Genomic DNA, 22,630 nt, shown 5'->3' with positions numbered 1-22,630 from the left:
TCTTCCTTAAGTATACCACCAAAACCGTTACTCTTTCTAATGTAACATAAACCTGTCCATGAGCTGAAATTAATTCTAAACACATGGTCATTAAAAAGGATATATTTGACCTGACTCCAGTATCTCCACACATTGATACATGTCTTTAAAGGAAATTAAGACCTTTTTTTTTTTTGGATCGTTTCAAACGTGCTTATTTGATAAAAAGGAACAGTGTACCTACAGTTGGACTGGGGAAGAGTGAGAAGTGCATTTGCAAAACATTCCTGAAAATAAACATCGGCAGTTTAATAGTACAGAAGAGAGCAAACAAAGCAGACTATCCAAAATCCAGAAACCCTCCCGTGGGCCCTCCCCACCCCCCTCTCCCTCCCAAAAACAAAAACATGTTACCTCAGGTAGCATATGTCTAACACCACCTGCAGTGAGGGAAGGCAGCCAGCCCCCAAGAACCACCGAGTGCCACCTCCAGCTCTGAGGTCCTGCAACGCCGGAGCACACACTCACACAAGGCACATTCAGCAACAGGATTAAATACCAGGAAGTGGGAGGTAATGTACTTTTATTGAAAATGAAAAAATAAAATAAAATAAAAGTACCATCTTCAAAGAGCATCTCACAGACACTGTACAACAGAAGGAGCATTGCGGTAACATACATGGGAACATACAGAGTCGAGTTTTTACAAGGCTAGCCATCTAACAGGTCATCTGGCCTCCGACTGTTGTGTTCGCTACACACGGCGGAAATACAGAATAGAACCCACAGAGGTTTCCAGAGTCCGGAGGAGTACATCAAGCTGACAGCACTTAATCGATTAAGGCTCCTGAAGCTGCAGGGAGTCTGCAATGGAGTAGATTCTCCAGGAATAAGACCTTGCTGCTAAGGAAAGAGAATTAAAAAAAACAAAACTAAAAACTCCCCCCCCAGAGGGAACTCAGCTTAAAAATCCCTGGGTGCTACTGGTTCGGCAGGCTGAGATGGAGGACTTCTGCTCAGGACAGAATACAAAAATCTAGGCCTCAAGGAAAAACGGGGCGGCATCCTTCAGAGTCTTTTTTTTTTTTTTCCAAGTCCTTGCAGCTAAAATTGATCTCGCCGAAAATGAAAGAAAACAAACCACGACAAAAGAAAGCCAAACCGATCCCCCACCCTGAAGGAAGGAAAAAAAAAAAAAAAAAAAAAAAGAACGAGAAACCCATCCACCCAACTACCCCAGATCCTTATAGCACAGGGTACTTGTAGGTAGAAGCCAGCTCTGAACGACAGACAAAATGGAGGCCAGACACAATTGTCCTGAGGCGGCTAATGCGGAATTCCAGAACCCAGACGTTCTCTGGGTTAACTGGCATTTCTCATTTTTCCTGAAAGGAAGTTAATACCAGATGTCCGCTAGATCCTAAGAGATCCCCACCAGTGAGATTTCTGTCAAGCGTCAGTAAGTAACCTGATCAAATAAATAGATTTCAGATCCCGAGAACTATTGTATTCCACCTCTTCCCTCCCTCAGATTTTTTAGGTTTATATCCATTGTTTGGATCACCACTGCATACAGCTGGGTTGTTGGTTTACTAGCAAGAAGATTGGCTTCTTTTCCAGTATGCAATCCAAAATGTGGAACTGAGTCACTGAGTGGCAGGGTCAAAACCCCATTTTTCCTCACGTGAAGCAACTCAGTAAGATGGCGGTGCCGTAAAGCATTTTCTCACACACCTCGGCACCGATGGAACAGTCTCCAGAGGAAGGCGTGAAAGGACAGCAGGTTGTAGTGTGGGGCTCCTTCCTTCCCATACCTTTACAGTGCCATTTTTCAGCACTGGTTAATAGCATTTAGTACCTCCCGGAGGTGGGGAGCGGGGGAAGGTAAAAGACATAATGAAGCTTACATTATGTAAAATTTTCAGAGGAAGGGGAAAAGAGGAAAGAGCAGATTAAAGAATTTCCAACACATAGGGTTCTTAAAAAAACAATTACATTTTAAACCATTTTTGTATGTATGGGATAAAGAAAAAAAGGTTTTCATGAAAAAAATCCAACCAAAATTTAGTTTTAAAAAGTTACAAACTTATCATTTAAACGTAAACAAACTGGGAGAAAAAACTTTGAGAGATTGTCAGCATAGCTGTCTGGCTGTGGAAAGCATTCCCAGTGAATAAACATTACCTTACCTGAACTCTTGGCGAGAGATTCTGCCCAGCTTGACTCTCTCATTCTGACCGCAGAATACAGCCATCCTGAAAATTCTAAAGAACAGCTTCTGTCACTGGTTCCACTACAGAGAGACTCCCCCCAAATCCAGATCCTGACAGCATCAAGCAAGCTGCAGCTGGGGAGAGGTTGGGAGGGTGGAAAACTTACCTCTCTAGAGGCTAGTCACTGCCCTTTCCCCCAAAAGGCCCTTGAACAGAGTTAGCATTCACCAAGATATAGCACCACAGGAGGTAGCCTTCTCCTGCAGATCTACAGGGTGGATGCTAATTCCTTACACGAGAATCATAGGTCAAGCCTGGTCTTTTTAAATTGTTTAAATCCAGGAAGGCCACACAGCATCTCTGTATCTTTAGCAAGTCTGGCCACTCATCTTAGGTCAGGACCATATCCTTATCCTTTCTGGTACTCCATTAACACTACTGTGACCTCTGGGCACTCTGCACAGAGCTCTGGTCCACCGGCATCACTGAAACTTTGGATTGTCCTGATGTACAGATGTCCGGCCAGTAAAAAAATACACATGAACTTGGTCATTTTGTATATTCTGCATATGGCTACCAAGGTTCAGCGATGCCTGAGGGGAGGAAAGAAATATCCCCATATTTAGGAAGTCGGTTCTTACACAGATTTCTGTAAGAATAGACTAAGCCAGTTTGAAAGTTGTGCCATATTAGAAAATGTGCAAAAATCTAAAATGGGTGTTCCTTGAAAGGATTTAAATCCACACAGAACAGAAGGTATGCTCATTGCTAGCACTAATCTCAAAACCAGGCTGACTCTTTAATTTCCAATTAAAAAGAAACTTATTTGAATTGGTATTCCAAAAAAAGAAGTTTGCTTTGCTTACAGTTTTAAATCTTTTCATCATTGAGAGAGACTATGGAGGGGACCATTGCTTTCCCAATTGTTCTAGGATGGGATCTCATGAAGTAACAGAGGCCTTAAGTTGCTCTTCCCCAAGAGGGTAGAGAGAAGGAAAAGCGTGCTGCTGTTTTCCTCTTAAAGGAAGTCTCTCAGTATTCCCTGGCATCTAGAAGAGTTTACTAGAGCTGGCATTCCAGTATGCTGAACCTTAAGAGAGAGATAGAGCAATATGGAGATGCTCAAGGGAGTGACTGGAGGCCCCCAAACTGAACAGGCATGGGTAGCTTTTTGTCCCAAATAAAAAATTAAAATCTCAACCATCTATGGTATAACCTCCCCTTTTTGTGTGTGTTGGTTTTTTTTTTTGGTTTTTCTTTTCCTTTTTTTTTTTTTTTGGCATGGGGGGAGCCAATGAATTTCTTGCACTGGCCAAATGGAATCAAGAAACCCTATATACCTTGTTACCCAGCTCAAAGAACGCTACAGAAGATCCAGAGCAGCCATCAGCCCTGTAGTGAAACAATGACAGAAGCTCTTCTTGGGGGAAGCTGGTCCTATGAAAATGTTTGCCATTTTGGTCAGTAACATAATATTCACTTACATGGTCCCTCTTAAAACTTATACAAAAGTGTGTTAGTTGGTCAATTCATATAGAAACCTAATACCAGAAAAGTAGGGTTCTCTGCTTCAGAAAAGAGATCAAAACTTTTAAAAAGGCATCAAACATTTAAAAAAAAAACAACAAAAAACAAACACACAAACAACAACAAAAATAAAACAGGAAAACTGCAAATTAGTTTTACCTAATCACCATGCATCTTAGGCATATACTTACCAAGACCATGAACCTCCAGCTTACCCACACACGGAAAATGCACAGTATAAGTAGTACTACTGCTCCAATGCCTCAAGGCAAATATGCAGAGAACAGATTTAATCAAAGTCTCAAGTGTCAGGCAGCACAGCAGGTGTAAGGAACAGGTGTCCAGGAAACAGTGTGAACATGACTCTCTTACCTACTCTGCTTCAGTACACACTAGGGAAAAACCATGGCTGCCACCCCGACATCTGCCACACAGTTTACACTACAAACCAAAACTTAAAAATAGACTCCAGGTTGGACTCTAAAAAAAGCCTCAACACTCCTCGGGTTTCTTCAGGCTCCTTGGCCACAGAACCACGGACCACGTGACAACTCCGCCTCCGGGCGCACGTCACCAGCACGAGCCCAGCCACTGCGCCACACCACACTGCTCTCACCCACTCACGGCACCGCGAGACACCTCTCCCCAGACCAACACTGTCGTTCCACGTCAACATACAGCAAAGAAGCACCGTCCTGGCAGAGCCGGAATCATTCACTGTCACCCATCCCAGGAAAGCAAGCCGGTATCCGGCTCTTCTCTGGCAACACGGCCCCTCGTCGGTCCAGCTGCTGACAAGCCACCATTCACTCCAAAATCAACTGTTCCCTTTCACCAGGCCTAGAGGCATCTCTAAGGCTGCTAACTAGCCCACAAGTGAGCACTACCCCTGCAACAGAATAAGCGTGTTAGAGCTGGCCGTGGCCGGGCCCCTGGAGACTGTCAGAAAGGATGGTTAGAACTTACTGGTCCACTGAAGCCAGCCAGCTGCGTGATCATCAGGCACACGATGGAGAGGATGAGCCTGGTGCGGCAGAAGATCCACACAACCCTTCGGAGGGAAGCAGCGTCTGGCCCAACTTCATTCAGCTCTTCTTGCCACAGTCTCTCTAGTCTTAACAAGGGCACATGTCCTCTGTTACATGTCTGCCCAGGTGAACAGACACCCTAGATTCCTTCCTGCCATTGCTTTCTGTTTCCAGTCTTTGAAACCACTCGCAAGAGCCTCTTCTTTGAACTATGTACATGGACCTCACCTTCTGGGGGGAAAATACCCTTTCTGGGCAACTACATGTTTACCCTGCATAGGGAGCCTCTCTGGATATGGAAAATGATGAGAACCGAAATCCTTCCTTCCACCCCAAAAAAGTATCCCTGAATAGAATTCGTTTCTGACTAAGAACTTCCTTTCTCAAGGGCCCCCAACACTTTCTGAAGGATCCTGTGGTCAAATGTAAAGTTGCAAACTAGATTTTAGTCATGATAATCAGCTACCACAAAAATGTATTCTGTCACAAGGCAGCAACATAATTTCCCTGTAGACTCAGGAAGAGAAGCGGGGCTGAGAGAGAGAGAGAAAGCCCGTGGTTAAAACAGGATTAAAGGTGAAATAGGAGATAAAGCAGAAGAGCAAAGAGAAAGTCATTCCCAGGCTACCCTCCCTCCACAGGACAGCTCAGATCCTAAAAGAACACAGAGCTGAGGGCGTCATACTGCCGAGCCCCACCCCCCTCCTAGCTCAGGCCCTATGCACCCAGTATATGGGAGACCAGGGTGGACCAGAGAAGCCTACCTTCTGCAGTTCACATCAGAGGACTCATACTTGGACAAAGACCACACGTCTTCCATTGAGAGCTCCCCCTTCCTGTGGGCCATGCGGGCCAGAGGAGAAAGCCAAGAAAAAGTCATGCAGGAGAAGAGCCCAGCATTGTCCACTGGGTGCTGGTGTCTGAGGAGAGAAAACCCAAAGCACAAAATTGTCAATGCACACAGAGGGGCTAGCTGGCATTTATGATACAGTGTTTCATAAACCGAGCTCCTGACTAAAAACGGGTCTTCCCAAATGATCTAATCTTAGCCCAAATTTTCAAAAATGCTTCTGGCGCTTCACAGGCAAGCCATTAGTCAGCAGAGCCGCTTACTTGGAAGTGGTCCGGATGGGCTTCAGAGCACTTAAGCTATGATGGTACTTTCCCTTGGGATGTTCCTCATCCAGGATTCTGAGCTGAGAATGCATGGAGGCATCCAGGGAAAGGCCCTCGGCTCGGGCTGCTGTTTCCAAGGCATCTTGGCATTCCAACTGTTTCAACAGAGAAAGAGAGAAGAGGCGAAAGCACAGTTAATGAACATCAGAAAAACAGAGGGGCAAATCGACCTGACAGAACAGCTCAAACTGCAAACCAGATTCGTCTTACCTGCGAAATCCCAAGGGTCAGGGTTAAACATGAACTTGTACGGTAAGAACTTGCTTAAGGGACATTCAACCAGTTACTTGAAACTTCCGTACTCTTGAGCACTTTTAGGTTCAGAAAAATTAAACAAAAAGCACACAGAGGGGCGCCTGGGTGGCTCAGTGGGTTAAGCCGCTGCCTTCGGCTCAGGTCATGATCCCAAATCCCGAATAGGGCTCTCTGCTCCTCGGGGAGCCTGCTTCTACCCTGCTCCCTCTCTCTCTCTGCCTACTTGTGATCTCTGTCTGTCAAATAAATAAATAAAATCTAAAAAGAAAAAAAAAAGCACACAGAGTTCCCATACACCTTCTCATCTCTCCGTCTCTTCCCCATCTGTTTCCCCCATTAGCGACATCTTGCATGAGGGTGGGACATTTGTTACAACTAACGAACCAATATCGGTATGTTACTATTGACTAAAATCCACAGTTTCTATTACATAAAATACACAGCTCACTCTTTGTGTTGTACCTTCTAAAACTTATGTCTCTATCACCAAAATGTTTTCTCTTACATTTCCCAATGTGGACTGAGAGTCAATCATTTCACTGCTAACTGCAAATCCTACTGGCCATTTTCTATGATGAAAACTTCACAATAACCCCCAATTATCAGCTCTATCACACAGAAAAGCCAATATGTGCATGTCTCCCCCCCTTCTCTCCCTTATCAGCAGCAGGGAGAACACAACAGGGGCTCTCACCCTGGCTGCACGGCCGAAGAGCTCCAATACCCAGATGTCTGCAGCACAAAGCACAAGGTCTCATGCGCTGAAATACAGTGTTAACCATACTTACCATTAAGCTTATAAATACCAGTTAGTCACATTAACAAAAAGGTTTATCACTCAAAGTCTAAATGAGGCAGAAGAGGGTGAGCCAAGAATCTGAACACCTCTAACCCTGTTTACTCTAAAAGTAACTCAAAGTGTACCCCTTCCTGTTGCTGAAGCAGAGGCATTGTTTTCCTCAGATAAGAATAATAAGCACATCCTTTTCTCACATTATCACAAAGATTTCCAGCAATGACTGTGAAATAGCAAGAAAGAATAGATCCCCAAATCAAGAAAAAGTTAAGTGGTGTGGCACCAACCACACTGTGTCTAACACAAGGCAGAGTCTCTGTTTTTATGCACCACCTCATTCCCACACAGAACAGAGGCCATTCAGATATTAGCGGAAATGAATTCGTGCATGGAGGTACCTGGGTGTCTAGGCGGCTCGCTCTTCAAATGCAATAGCTTTAGTTCACAACACAGTTACTTATCTTCAGATAAGATAAGGTACTGCTAAGTATCAGGAAAGTACACAGCCTGGGCAACTGGGAAACACATTTTTGTCCTTTTGACAAAGGCAAGGTACAGCAGTTTCAAGAGAGTAAGAACACAACGTGACAAATGAGTCAGTACCAAGAATTAAGTCTTACATAAAGTCCTTAGGTGTAAGGTAGACACTTATTTCATGGTTAGGGACTGTGGTACCTAATGAACTAAAGGCTACTGAGAGTCAAGTACACAACAAAGGTAGGGTTTTTTGTTTTTTGTTTTTGTTTGGTTTTTGAACCTATAAGCTGCCTATAATCACTAGGAGAAGAAAACCAATGAGTTAAGAAAGGAGAAAGATACACTAAAAATACAAACTGTACCTACTATAAGGAAGTAGAAACTGGGAATATGTACAGAGTAGGTACGGAATATTGTAAGGACCACCCTCACTTGAATATCCAAAGCTTCAGAAGAAGGCAAAAATTAAAATAATATTACTTCAAGTACACATTGGCTATCTGCCAAAATGGACTATATGCTGGGCCTTAAGGCAAACCTCAACAAATTTCAAAAGACCGACATCATATGGCATATGTACACTGACCACTTTGGAAGTCAAGTCAAATTCAGTAACAAAGATAGCAAGAAAATCTCCAAATATTTAGAAATTATGCAGGGGTCCCTGGGTGGCTCAGTCGGTTGGGTGGTCGGCTCTTGATTTCTGTTCAGGTCATGATCTCAGGGTCCTGGGATCAAGCCTTGTGTCAGGCTCCAAGCTCAGCAGGGAGTGGGCATGAGGATTCTCTCTCTCCCTTCCCTCGGCCCTTTCCCCATGCTCAATCTCTCAAAAGAATAAATCTTTTTTAAAAATTATACAACAGGGGCGCCTGGGTGGCTCAGTGGTTTGGGCCACTGCCTTCGGCTCGGGTCATGATCTCGGGGTCCTGGGATCGAGTCCCACATCGGGCTCTCTGCTCGGCGGGGAGCCTGCTTCCCTCTCACTTTCTCTGCTTGCCTCTCTGCCTACTTGTGATCTCTCTCTGTCAAATAAATAAATAAAATCTAAAAAAAAAAAAAATTATACAACACACTTATAAATAACATAAATTAAAGAAGATGTCAAATGGAAATTAGCAAACATTCTGAACTAAATGGTACGAAATTATAGCACACCGAAGTTTGTAGGATATGACTAAAGCAGAACAGAGTGAGATTGTGAACTCTTCAAAATCATGTATTAAAAAAGAAGAAAAAGTGAAAAATCAATGCTCTAAGCTAGGGGTTGGCAAAATTTTCTGTAAAGGACCAGAGAGTAAATATTTTAGGCTTTGTGGGCCATGAGGCAAAATTGAGGATAATTACGTAGGTACTTACATTACAAAATAAAACAAATTTCTACAAAATGTTTATTAACAAAATTCAAAATATAATAATAATTGAGTACATTTTTTGGTAATACAGATCTACTAATGAGAAGAATGGGGGAATAACATTTCACTTAACTGGGGTTTAAAGTAGTTTTCCCTTAAATTAAAATTGATCAAAATGTTCATCTCTTAATGGCTGATTTGTAATGAGCTCTTATAATTTCATCTTTGAAAATGTTTTTTCACACAGACACGTACTGCTAAATACTGAAAATCAATCCATGAATACATGATTTTAGTTGAGCATATTTATCTTTTGGAAGGCATGAGAATTCCATTAGACTTTTCTCTTGACGTTTGCTTTTATTATGTTATTACATCAGATTAATCACTTCTAATTGAAAGTTAGGTAGACACTTCCAAAAGACATAATTAAACGGAATTGTTTATTGTGGTAAAATACATATTAAAGCTGCCATCTTGACCACTTTTAACTGTACAACTCAGGGGCATTAATTATATTCACAATGTTGAACAACCATCGTCACTATGTCTAAGAGAAATGGATCTTGAAATAATGGAAATTTCCTTTGTCTTTCATTCAGGGTCTGAACACCCTGCTAGAACTGTAACTTAAACTTGGAAAATATATCCACTATAGATCTGTATGGGAATAAAGATCTCATTTCTTATTTTAACTTTGAAAGCATGAGAAGTGTATAAAGCAGCTTGACATTACTTATGATTCAAACATTAGTTGTCACTGAAATTACTTTATCAAAAGTATCATTTTACATTCCGATTGCAATGTATGAGAGATCCGGTTTCTCCACATGCTCACCATCATCTGGTATTACCATTATTTTTTTATCTTAGCCACTCAATTAGGTGTGGTCCAGTACCCCATCTTGATTTTGATTTGCACTACCCTAATAGTTAATAATAAAACATTTTTTCCTGTGCTTATCTGCCACCTACACTTGTTTTTTTGATGAAGTATCTGTTTTTTGCTCATTGTCTAAGTGGATTGTTTTCTTAGTGTTGAGTTTAGAGAATTTTTTTATCTACTATGGACTCAACTCTTTTGTCAGATGATTCACATATATTTTCTCTCTTAATAGGGCCATTTACAGAGCACAAGTTTTAAATTTTGATCAAGCTTAATTGTTGATTTTTTGTTTGTTTTATGGATTGTTCTTTTTAATGTTATATCTACAAACTCTTCATGTAACCCCAGGTCATGAAAATTTTTCTCCTATGTTTTCTTCTAAAAGTTTTATAGTTTTTACACTTAGATTGATCTTTCACCTTGAGTTAATTATTGTATAAAGTGTAAGATCTAGATCAAGACTCTCTCTCTTTTTTTTTTTTTTTGCCTACAAATACCGAATTGTTTCAGCACCATTTGTTGAGGACTACTATCTCTTCATTAAATCGCTTTTGCACCTATGTAAAAATCAGTTGACCATACTTGTATGGGTTGATATCTGGACTCTATGCCATTGACCTATTTGTCTATTTCTCCACTGATACCACTAACTTGATTACTGTAGCTATACATTAAGTCTTGAAATAGGGTAGTGCGATATCTCTAACTTTATTCTTCCTTTTCTTTTTTTTTTATTCTTCCTTTTCAAAATTGGTTTAGCTATCCTAGTTCTTTTGCCTTTCTAAGAGAACCAAGTTCAAGAGTTAGAGTTTTATAAAATCTTTTGACATTGCAGCATCAGAAAAGGAAAACTTAGCATGCCATCTCTTAACATTTCTAACACAAGATTGGCACAGTAACATTAGGAAGAAATGAAAAATCTCCACATCTTCTTTTATGCATTCTTTGAAGAAATGACTTACTGAGCAGCTATGTGCAAGACTGTTTCAGATGGGAATAAGAATATGCCCATTTGGATGTGTATAGTACACTAATTTTTCTTCATCTTTAAAATGCCAGCTTACAGTTTTCAGCAAAACCTATGAACAGAAAAGTGAATGGTCTTAACAACAAAATCCTCTTATTGCATGAATTCTGTTCCTTTGACTATATACAGTGATGTCATGTTCCATCACCTCCTGGGTCATAAGTAACTTCCTCTGTTGGAGAATGCCAAATTTAGAAGCTCTTTAAAAAGACTCAGATGATGAGGTGCCTGGGTGGCTCAGTTGGTTAAGTGTCCAACTCTTGGTTTCAGCTCAGGTCATGATCTCAGGGTTGTGAAGTCAAACCCCATGTCAGGTCTGCACAGAGTGTGGTGCCTACTCAAGATTCTCTTCCTCTTCCTCTGCTACTCCCCACTCCCTCCCTTCCCCCAGCAAATAATAAGAATAAAAATAAAAAAGACTCAGATTAGAGTTGGCAGGCAAGGTTTCATTACGCCAGCTCTACCATGAGTACTAAACCAGCATTATCAAATGCCTGTAACAGAGACTGAGGGACTTGTACTGCTTTTAATTTTAGAACAAGGCACTCAGTATAATTTTATCCTGACAAAGATAAACCCCCATAAAAGTGGTTGAAATTGCACAACCCTCAAACTTTCACAAAATAATAAAACATGGAGTAGGAATCCCTACAGTACAGATACAAAGAAGTCTACATTGTTGACCTAAGAGAATCAACAGTCGCCACTCCAGGGATGCCTGGGTGGCTCAGTGGGTTAAGTCTCTGCCTTCGGCTCAGGTCATGATCTCAGGGTCCTGGGATCGAGCCCCACATCGGGCTCTTCCTCAGCAGGGAGTCTGCTTCCCCCTCTCTCTCTGCCTACTTGTGATCTCTGCCTGTCAAATAAGCAAAATCTTAAAAAAAAAAAAAAAAAAAAAAGTTGCCACTCTAAGCAACCCACTTTCCAAGTCATAGCCCATTTTTCCTATACTGCTTCTTATACTGTCTACCCTGTTGTCATATCTTACTGCTTACGTGAGGACAAAAAAATATATGACAGATGAGAGGATCTATGCATATCTGTACCTAGATCCTTCAGAGATAGGTCTCTCAAAATAATAAGCAGCAAGTGTTTTAGCTGTTGGCAGGAGTTATTGAATGTTAAAATAACATTATCAAGAAATCAAGAGAAAATCCTCTTACTCCAATAAACTATTTTCTTTTTGGCCTTAAAGTATTAAGACCTCCCTAGATAGACTTTTCTCACTATTGGAGGCCACTGTAAAGTATAGTTATTTTGGGTATGAATTTTAGAAGACAAACAACACAGTCCACCAACTTTCAGTGTGTTACTTAGCCACCTAAAGCTCCATTTACTCCTTTTTACAATGGTGCATGCACCCACCACATAGTGTTGAGAGGAACTAATGGGATAATGAAAATTGCTTAGCAAAGTATGGGCACATAATAAACATTTTATACATATTCATTATAATACCAACTTATTCACCTGCTAAGTCTTACAGCCTATCTCAACTATTTCCTCTTTCCTTTGGCTCTCCCTGACCCTTTTATTTATTTTGGCAGTTGTTATTCTTCTTTCTTTTTACAAACCCTTGTGTCAAATGCCAACTATACATGCCAGCAAGGGAGGTGCTCTGCTGGGTCCAAACCCAGACTCAGAAGCAGCTTGTCTATGAACGGTTTAGCACCAGGTTCCCCACCAACGTGGGTGATGGGTGAGGGGGCAGGCCCCCTTTCTGGCCCTGCCCTGTTACCCTGTGGAGGGACATCTCCATGGACCAGTCCCAAAACCCAGTGGTTGGGGCGGCCCCTCCTGCAGAGATGGTGGGAAACCAGCTACCCCAGTCCAACCAAGGCCCAGCAGAGCCATTGATCCTTTCACCTGAGCCAGATTCTGACTTAGAGGCATTCAGTCTTAATCTCCTGACTCTTTTAGGATCACAAAATCTATTTCCTCCCTCCTATGTCTTCCCTATACCTGTACCACTGCAATGGGTTGCTTCTGATAAGAGTTCCTGGAGTGTAGGCCCCAGTGAAGTAAGACCTTTTGCTTGTTTGTATCCCTGGCCTCTGACACAGTATAGAGCTTGGGACCTACTTTTCAAATGTCAGTTAAGGGGCACCTGGGTGACTCATGTCAGTAAAGCATCTAATTCGGGTCAGGTCATGATCTCAGGGTTGTAAAGGCAAGGCCTGGGTGGGGCTCCCAGCTGAGTGTGGAGCCTGCTTATGATTGTCTCTCGCCCTCTGCCCCTCCCCCCACATGCTCATACATAGGTGCACACACCTGCTCTCTCCCTCTCTCTCCCTAAAAAAAAGACCAATTAAAATATCTTCATGTTGGCTCAAAGTCTTCATTATTATCATTGAAATACTCTGTGATATACCACTGAGGCATCTTCTTAACCATTCTATTTCTGTTTAGATTCTCCACTTGCTTATTATTAACAGTATAATCAATAATTATAATTTTTTTTCTTTCCGGTTTACTTAGGATAAATTCCTAAATAATGGGGGATTACAGGATTAAACAGTGTAGCTCCTAGCAATTAGCCATCTACCAGTTCGTTCAATTAACCTTATTACAGAATATGTAGTCCAGGATTACTGCAAAGAGAACCGTTGCTTTGCAAACTGGTTCCTGTACAGCAGGGCAAGGAGAGCCTGAAGAAAGAGGCAGCCCACTCTAGACTGGGAGGTAGCAAGTTTAATAAGCAAGGGAATTTACATGAGGCTTACCTTAGGCAGCCACAAGACGAACAGACCTCAGTGCCTGCCCACAAGACCCTAAGAACTCTTAGGGTCTGGCCTTAACTCTGGCAGAGGCCTTAACTGGGTTTAATCACATAAACCATCCAATGTTCTCAACACCACACTACTATCTCATAGCTGTGTCCTGGGAACAGCTTTTTGGAGTGGGGAAGGCAAGCAGAAGCTACGTTCCAAGGACAGCGGAGAAAGTCAGGAGCCTGTGATCGCCTAGGTGGAGCTCACGGGTCAGCTGGCAATCATACCCTCCTGATGACCTTCCCCAACACTCCAACCTCCAGGACCAGCTCTTCCACAGCGTGCCCTGAGTAGTCAGCAAGGGGTTTCCCTCGCATGGAGGTGGCCCCTTTGGTGGCTATCTGGCTGCACTGGAGGCAGATGCCACAGCCATAACACAGGCACATAAAAAACACAGATTAAGGTAATGATTCCCAAAATCAGGGCTAACTTTCCACCAAGAGCCTCATGTTCCAAGCCACTGATTTATTAAGTCTCCTAGGCTGGGGTTCTGATCACTCAGGGCACTTACTTGTGTCCTCGTGTGATTTAATAGAAATAATATATTGGAGACTCATCAGGTACGAACACACAGGATTCTGTTTGGACAATGGCACAGGTACCTCCCGTCAAGGCAGTAATAATGTCCAAGGCCATTCTATTCTGGAGGACAGCTTTTCTCATTAGAGACATCCAGTGTTCAGTAAGGACAGTCATTGTTGGTTATCATTTCTGTAATGTCCTCCAGGCCAATGGAGGGAAAAAAGAAGGCACCCAAATGACTGTATCAATGGAAAACAGAACATACCCACCCAGCCTTGAGGAGAGGGAGACTGGCAGCTTTGGGAACTTGACCTAGTTGTACACACTATACATAACCATACATACTGGTACGGAGGCAGCACTGGTAGGCCTAAGGGGATGGACGGGGGGTGGGATGTGCCAGGCCAGGACGCCCACCTATTCCCCTCTTTCAATGGCACATGTTCCATTCCAGGCATCATGGGTTTCAACAGGATCCCAGTGGAGACTGAAAAGTTCGTCATCCAGGGATGTGAACTAACTCACCAATCCAGGTGGGACATCTCACTGTAAATTCTAATAGATGACACATTTCCAGGCATGATGGGGTTTGGTCTTCTCAGCAGCATAACATGCTGATCCATGGTGAAAGTTGGCACAATGGCTATTTACCATGCCATCCATACCTTTACAATGTTGGGTGCCTCAGCAGGGATCCCCAGCATATGGGACAAAAGATCTGACTGGTTGATCATACAAATGTATTAAAGCTGGGAGAGTAGTTGAATCCACCTGGCCAAGGGGTTTTTATCTATTAGTAATTAAGTCTGCTGCTTTAAGATTCCATTTTTCCTTTCTACCAACCCTACTACTTGCAGATTATAGGGGCAATGGAACCTAAACTCAATGTCATGTTCTTTTGCCCAGGCATAAACATCATGACTTTTGGCGTGTGACCACTGATCACTGTCTGATTGATTGAGGGTATCTGTACATGGTACTCAGCTTCTCTAATTCCCTCATGGTGGCAGCCCAGTTTGCATGGCAACAGGGGAAAGTTTGGGTTAGGCCAGATGCAGTGTTCACACAAACCAAGGCATATTTAGAACACTTGCTCTGACAGAGGGAGCCAATATAATCAATTTGCCAATCTGTCACAAGCTGGGAACTGCAGTGGATGGCCCCAGATTCCTTTGGCAGTTGCCTTGGGTATTATTTGGAACACAGAGAACATGCTGTTCCTACATTAACCAAATGACTGTATGTCAAGGGCAATCTGGCATCCTCAGCAATAAACCATTCCACCTGGGCACAATGGTGGCTGCTCTTCCCATGCACTAGGCCCACTACACCTACTGAAGGACTCACACTGCCATGTCAGAACCTTATAAGCAGGAAGGCACTGAGACTGTCTCAGGCTCTTGCAGGTAAACCCAAATGCTCCCCCACACATCCTGACCCCACAAAGGTCCACTGATAACATCCACTTCTCAGCTTCCCATTGTCCAAACCAGAGGGTTAATTCCTTGAGAACAGTTGGGACAAAGGGTTAACAGCTAGGACTCATGAATGATCACCTGCCAAACCACTCTGAGTTCAGCCCACTGGCTGTTATACTAGCTGCTGCCTGAGAGGCTCTACCTGGAGGTGTGCTTTTACACTGCTAGAAACTACTGGGGTATGGGGTTTTATCAGGTTTCTGCTCCCTCACATGGCTGGGACCAAAATCCTAGGGGTACTCTCTCCTTCTGCTGTCTCTGCCATAGCACCTGACCCGTATCTTCCAGAATCACACACACATCTAACACAAATGGCAGTCCTGCTTGGGAGATGCCTAGGGCTTTAAGCTACTTCACTAGATTTCTGTCTTCTCCAAAGAGGTGAGCTGCTCTGATCCCCAGTCCCACACATGCCCTTTCTTTGCCAGGTGGCAAAAGGGATGGAGGCACTGCATCAGGTGGGGAATAAAAGTCCTCCAGAACTCCCACACTTCTACAAAGGCTTGAAGCTCTTTCACATTCTCAGGGGATGGACAGGCTTGCACCTTATCAATAGTTTCTGGGATAATGCCCATCTTGACTCCCCAAAACTTCACAGCAGTGCCTGGGCCTTAAATGTTCTGTGGGTACACTCCTATCCTCTCCCTTACAGGTGTTCCAGCAAAATCTGCAGTGTCCCCCACAGGAGAGGCAAGTCTTCACATGGTAACATTATATCATCAATGCCATGGGCCCATTTTACTGATGTGGAGAAGGAGAACAGGGACAGGTCTCAGGCTACCATCCCTTGACATACTGTGGAGCTGTGTGTGTAGCCTTGGGGAAGCATATGAAAGGTCCATTTTTGCTCCTCCCACATGATGGCAAGCTAATCTTAGTTACCAGAAACCTGTACCTGTCAGAGTCTTTTCCATGAATCTCTCTGAAGATGAAGCACTTTTGCAAAAGCATCAGAATAAAACAATACATGTCTGTATAATTGACAAAGGACTTAAAAATGGTCACAGTTAAAGATCTGATGAAAGTTCATGATAACACAGTGGACAGAGAAATTTAGTTATTTCTGTGACATCCTCTTTAAAATAATAACTAGGATTATGACTGAACATTATACCAGGACATATCAGATCTTTGGGAATCTTGTATAATTTCTAGAGCAATGTGAAGAAAGTTTAGCATCACTTCTTATTTGACAATGCTTCCCATGAAATTTAACATGCCAAATGGGCCTAATTAGATCAATGTCTTCTTCTCACAAGGACAGAGAACTCATCTTTTGAGATGGTCCAGGGACCCTCTGATAAAATCCCACAGTTAGTTCAAAGTCAACAAGACTTCATTAGAATTTGATTTATGGGAACTTTGTCAAAAATATCAAAAGGCGGGGCGCCTGGGTGGCTCAGTGGATTAAGCCGCTGCCTTCGGCTCAGGTCATGATCTCAGAGTCCTGGGATCGAGCCCCGCATTGGGCTCTCTGCTCCTTGGGGAGCCTGCTTCCTCCTCTCTCTCTGCCTGCCTCTCTGCCTACTTGTGATCTCTGTCTGTTAAATAAATAAATAAAAAATCTTTAAAAAAAAAAAATATCAAAAGGCTTAAAACACTTGAGTAGATAATAGGCTGCTGTGAAACAACACTTAGTTATTCATTTTGCCAAAGCGACAGTTAAAGACTTCAAAAACTAATACAGAATGTTACAGAATTGTGGAAAAAAACTTAGCTCTTTTAATAGAGAAGACTCAGTTTTCTAAAATAATCAAAGACCTGATAAAGATAACATGAGGCCCAGGAAATTATTTCCATAAAACACAGAATCTTTGTTTTCTAGGCAGATTACTTGAAAGGTAAAGAAAAAAAACCATTCATAATCTCATCAGGAACAGACCAATAGTCCAAGAAAACTTTGTCCTTTTAGAAGATGAAATAAAATTGTTTCAGTTTTACATGAGTACATTATTCATATTAAAACTTAAAACTGTAATCTGATGAGCACTGGGTATTATACACAACTAATGAATCATTGAACTTTACATCAAAAACTAATGATGTGCTATATGTTGGCTAACTGAATTAAAATAAAAAATAGTTTTTTTAAAAAACTGTAAAACTTTTTTCTTTAAGCCAATTAAATAGAGCTCTTTTACACAGTAATTTTGACAATGCCCTCTGGAGACAGAAAAACATCACATATATAATACATATCCATCGATATACATAACATGCAGACAGACCCAAACCGAGATCCCAAAGCTCTCATTGCAAAACTCTAGCCATGAATCAGACACCACTCACATGGCTAAAGCTTTCTGGGGCAAGGGAGCTTCTATAGCAGTCTGTATTCTGAAAAGCCTCTTTTTCCCCATTTATAAATTTAGCCTCTGTGGGCACTGTTTTGGTTATCTCCTGGGACATTTCAAAGACATGATAAAACTTACAACCTTAAGGGGGGCAGAAAGAGTGTTAGTTTTCTCTTGGGAGTTTTTTGAGTAATTGGTATTTAGAACTTTCCTCTGTATTAGGGGTTGGACAGCACTGGTGTTTTGTCTGTTTCACTGTCAATCACCACAAATAGTTTCCCTTTCATTCTATTCTCTTCACTTTCTAGCGATCTCCCCCCTTAGAGTCCTAATCAGGCTTAGTCACAAGTGCTCAGACTTCAATCCACAGCTGCCTGCACCCTCCTAGCTTTGCAAAATGGCACACTGGGGTCTCTAACTTATTATCTTGCTCTCCCACCTTGTCTGCCACTTCTGAAGCTAACAGCGTAGTGGACAGTTGCACACTATTCTCTAACTTCAGCCTGTAGCTTGGCATCAGTGGCCAGCAGAGCTGCCCGCAGTAGAGACCTGCTCACTGTGGTAGACATCCCTTTCCCTCCTTTGCCGCAGTGTGCTAGGTGTAGTTTCTCAAAAGTACATCAAATCTGCTGGCATTTTCAGGGCGTCCCAGTACTTGCGTGTGAGTCCACAAGCGTCTAACATACAGGCCACCATTCCCCACTTCAGGCTGAGAGTCAACCAGGGATTTCCCTCAAGGAGGATGCCTCTTTCCCGTGGCCATTTTGTTGGTCTCCTGGCTGGCTTGCCAACTGTTGGTTTGTAAACTGGCCCCCATACAAGCAAGCCAAGAAGACAGAAAGAGCCAAACCACTCCAGGGTGGTAGGTGGCAGGTTTAATAAACAAAGGAACTTACATATGAGAATTTTTTTTTCTTTTCTTTTTTTTAAGATTTTATTTATTTATTTGACAGAGAGAGATCACAAGTAGGCAGAGAGGCAGGCAGAGAGAGAGTGAGGGGGAAGCAGGCTCCCTGCTGAGCAGAGAGCCAGATGTGGGGCTTGATCCCAGGACCCTGAGATTATGACTTGAGCCGAAGACAGGCTTAACCTACTAAGCCACCCAGGTGCCCCAAGACTTTTCTTGAGTGGCCACAAGATGAGTAGATCTCCACTCCCCCCCGCCAGAATCTTAAACATTTATACAGAAGCCCTAACCAAGTTCAGTTACGTATACAGTCCAGGTGGTCTCAAGAGCACATTACTATCTCAAGGCTGTGGCCCTGGGGCAGCTCCTGGGAGACAGAAAGGCAAGTGGCAGCCACATTCATAGGACAGGGGATGGGAGTGAAGAGCTTCCCATTGTAAGGGTCCAGCTCATGGGTCAGTTGGTGGTTACATCTTCTTGATGACCTCCCCCAAAGCTCACTTAAGACTGTCACCTTTAGTACTCTCAGTGTTATTTCGTTGACATGAAGCTGCCTCTATCCCGCCTATCCTGGGGCTTTAGCAAGAAATAGAGGAAGCTGGGGCAATCATCCTTGTTTGTAGCCAGATCTCATGACTAGCATGAATTCGTAAAGGCAAACTGCTTCCTCTAAGAAGACAGGAATATTTGGGCAAACTAACTTACAATAAACCAACATAGCATTTACTATGTGCCAAGCATTGTTTCAAATACTTTATAGATACTTACTTATTTAAATCCTCATAACAACCCTAGGAGGTAGGGACTATTATCTCTCCTATTTTACAGCTGAGGAAAGGGAGGCACTTAGATAGATGTTAAGTAGCAGTAGGGATCTGAATCCAGGCTCCAGAGCCGAGGCTCTTAATTACTATGCTACTTTCCTTTCAAAGAAAAAAACCAGCAAATAAACCGTCACTGTACAAGATGACCTCAAATGTACCTTTACAGACAGCTCTCCTCTTTTCCCCAGTTTGAGTGTCAGATTAAAATAAACTATGACTCTCTGACTCTCTCAACTAATCTCCATGAGAAGCAAATGGTAGTTTCCAAAGTCAAAGTCACAAGGACACGATTAGAACACCAGAACGTAAACTTTTACCTAATTGCAAAAATGTACTTCCTGATTATTTTTAAACCAAAGGTAAACAGATGTTAAGATACATACATTATAGGGGCGCCTGGGTGGCTCAGTGGGTTAAGCCGCTGTCTTCGGCTCAGGTCATGATCTCGGGGTCCTGGGATCGAGCCCCACATCGGGCTCTCTGCTCAGCAGGGAGCCTGCTTCCCTCTCTCTCTCTCTCTCTGCCTGCCTCTCTATCTACTTGTGATCTCTCTCTGTCAAATAAATAAAAAATAAAAATCTTTAAAAAAAAAAAGATACATACATTATAGACTTATACTGAAACATAAAACAAAATTATCCTTATACCACCCTCCAGTAACTGCACAGATGTCTTATCCTTCTAACTATTCTACTGGCCTAACTTCTCTCCGTGGGCTTCCTAAAAAAAGCTTACCTGGCCAAACATGCCAGGAAAAAAAAGTATGTCTCTTCAAAGGTAAAAATAAATTGATCAGACCATAGTAACATTCTGTAAAGTGAGCTATCAACATTCTAAGGTTGAATGGATTAAACATGGAAATGAACCAAGATTAAAGACTTACTATATTCAAGCCATAAGGGCGTACTATATGAAAACGTAAATAATATAACAGGGTAGAGAAACATGATTCAGTGAATATTGGTGGGACAAGCAAATAACAGATTAAAGGTGAATTAATTGAGATTCAGATTTCCCTCTGTGGTACTGTGATTTATAAGAGATATATATTTGGTGACTCAGATAACCAAAAATATTTTCATATACGTTTGGTCTTCATTACTGGATCACGGCTCCAAAACCCCTTAGAACTTCTAAGTGCTAAGAGTGATAAAGGTGTCTTTTATTGTCTTAATGAAAGAGACTTGGACTCCATCCAAGGTTGGGGACTGACTGCTGGGAGAACCAACCATGTGATTAAAGGGTTGGAACTTTCAGTCTTGTCCCCCACCACGGGGCTGTAGGTAGAATCAGTCAATGGCCAATAACTTTGTCAATAATGACTATGTAATGAAATCTCTATAAAAACTCAAGAAGACTAGGTTTAGAGAGCTTCCAGGGTGGTGAACACAGGGAGATTTGAAGAGACTGGCGCACCTAGAGGTCCATGCCCTTCCCCCTATCTTGCCCTGTGTTTCTCTTCATCTGCTGTTCATATCTTTTATCATATCCTTTAATAAACTGATAAACATAAGTGTCTTCCTGAGTTCTGTGAGATGCTCTAGCCAATTAAAAGAAGTTTAAGGAGAAACCTTCCATCTGTAGCCAGTCGGTCAGAAATATAAGTAACAAACAACCCGGGGCTTGCGACTGGCATCTGAGGTTGTGGGGTGGAGGGCAGTCTTGTAGGACTGAACCCTTAACCTGTAGATGTAGGGAGGGTGATTTTTCTTGCCCCGGGGGCATCTGGCAATGTTTGGAGACATCTCTGGTTGTCACAACTGTGCACCCAGCGGGCAGAGGCCAGGGATGCTGCAGAACATCCTACAAGGCACAGAATAACTCCCCATAAGAAAGAATTCTCTGGGGGCGCCTGGGTGGCTCAGTGGTTTAGGCCACTGCCTTCGGCTCAGGTCATGATCTCAGGGTCCTGGGATCGAGTCCCGCATCGGGCTCTCTGCTCGGCAGGGAGCCTGCTTCCCTCTCACTTTCTCTGCTTGCCTCTCTGCCTACTTGTGATCTCTCTCTGTCAAATAAATAAAATCTTTAAAAAAAAAAAAAAAAAAGAAAGAATTCTCTGGCCCCAAAATGTCAGTGGTGCTGGGGTAGCCCTACATGGCTAACCAGTTCACCTAGTTAGGATTTCACCTGTGCTGATCTAGGGGGATGTACTTGTTATGTTACAGTATTTTAAATTCTCTTTTTAGAAGTAACTCTTTAAAGTTTCTCCAGAGAGTGGGTAAGGGCACCCATTTCTCTTTATTTCTCTTAACACGCACTGCAGACTGAAAGGCTCTCCACGGCCGGATGACTCGGCCAGAGAAAGGCAGCTGCAGCAGCAGATTCATTCCAAAGGGAAAAATACTGCTTGATCTGGGAGCTGAGAAAACATGAAAGCAGGAAATACTACCACCACTTATATCTTCCCGAGGATTATGTAGCTAGGAGATGCTGAGCATTTTTTGCCCTTCTAAGGCGAAGGGGACGGAGCACAATGGTGGGGGGCAGTTCTGGGGAGCTCAAAGAGGCCCACAAAATCAAATAAATTTCAGGGAGACACAGTCATATTCATGTCCATCAGGTGAGTGAAACAAGGACAATCTAACACATAAGCAAAGGGAGATCCTTGCACAAGAGACTTGCCCTCTGCGGGGTACACTAGCACCATCCCCACGGCTGGAATCATTGCCGCACCTATCACACAGCATGGCCACCGCTTAGCTCGTTTGTCTCGTTTGAACAGGCCTCCAGAGCGGAACGTCTGCTGACAAGGCAACTGTGGGCTTAGCCCTGCATGGAGGCCCCCAGGACAAGATACCAGGGGCCAGAAATCGTTCCCCAGGCTGCACAATCCCTTCCTGACAGCAGGACAACAGCGGGCAGCCTTCCTAAGCCCAGCGCCTAAGGACTCATCCAAGTTGTTCCTGAATGCAGGGACTGCAGGAACAGACTGGCAGTGCAGAGGCGCCTCTCGGCTTCCAAGGGGATTAAAGGCTGCACCACTCCTGTCTGGCACACGCCACAAAAACAGCAGTACTTGGGGCACCTCAGAAAGGATGGGCCTCGGATCCTACAGCACATTCTCCCCCTCCTCTTCTTTAATTCACAAGATCTTAACACAGACTCAGAATGGGCAGTC

The 22,630-nt window shown here is 43.0% G+C and overlaps 1 protein-coding gene across 8 annotated transcripts in view; it reads right to left on the bottom strand.

Moving 5' to 3' along the window:
- The window catches only part of ABCC5 (ATP binding cassette subfamily C member 5), a 168,479-nt gene that overhangs the window by 52,374 nt on the left and 93,475 nt on the right, over nt 1-22,630 (bottom strand). For 5 of the 8 annotated variants that reach the window (XM_046003380.1, XM_046003379.1, XM_046003378.1 and 2 more), the window contains 3 exons: nt 5,861-6,018; nt 5,512-5,667; nt 4,686-4,833 (listed from right to left, as the gene is read on the bottom strand). In XM_046003380.1, coding sequence (XP_045859336.1) covers nt 4,686-4,833; nt 5,512-5,667; nt 5,861-6,018 — 462 coding nt within the window. Of the gene's footprint in view, nt 1-223; nt 4,659-4,685; nt 4,834-5,511; nt 5,668-5,860; nt 6,019-22,630 lie in introns of those variants that run through there. The other 3 variants (XM_046003385.1, XM_046003384.1, XM_046003383.1) reach the window with 3 other exon arrangements.

This window comes from Meles meles, chromosome 4 (assembly GCF_922984935.1).
Source record: "Meles meles chromosome 4, mMelMel3.1 paternal haplotype, whole genome shotgun sequence".
Classification (NCBI taxonomy): Eukaryota; Metazoa; Chordata; class Mammalia; order Carnivora; family Mustelidae; genus Meles; species Meles meles.
This window is presented reverse-complemented; position numbering and strand designations above follow the sequence as displayed.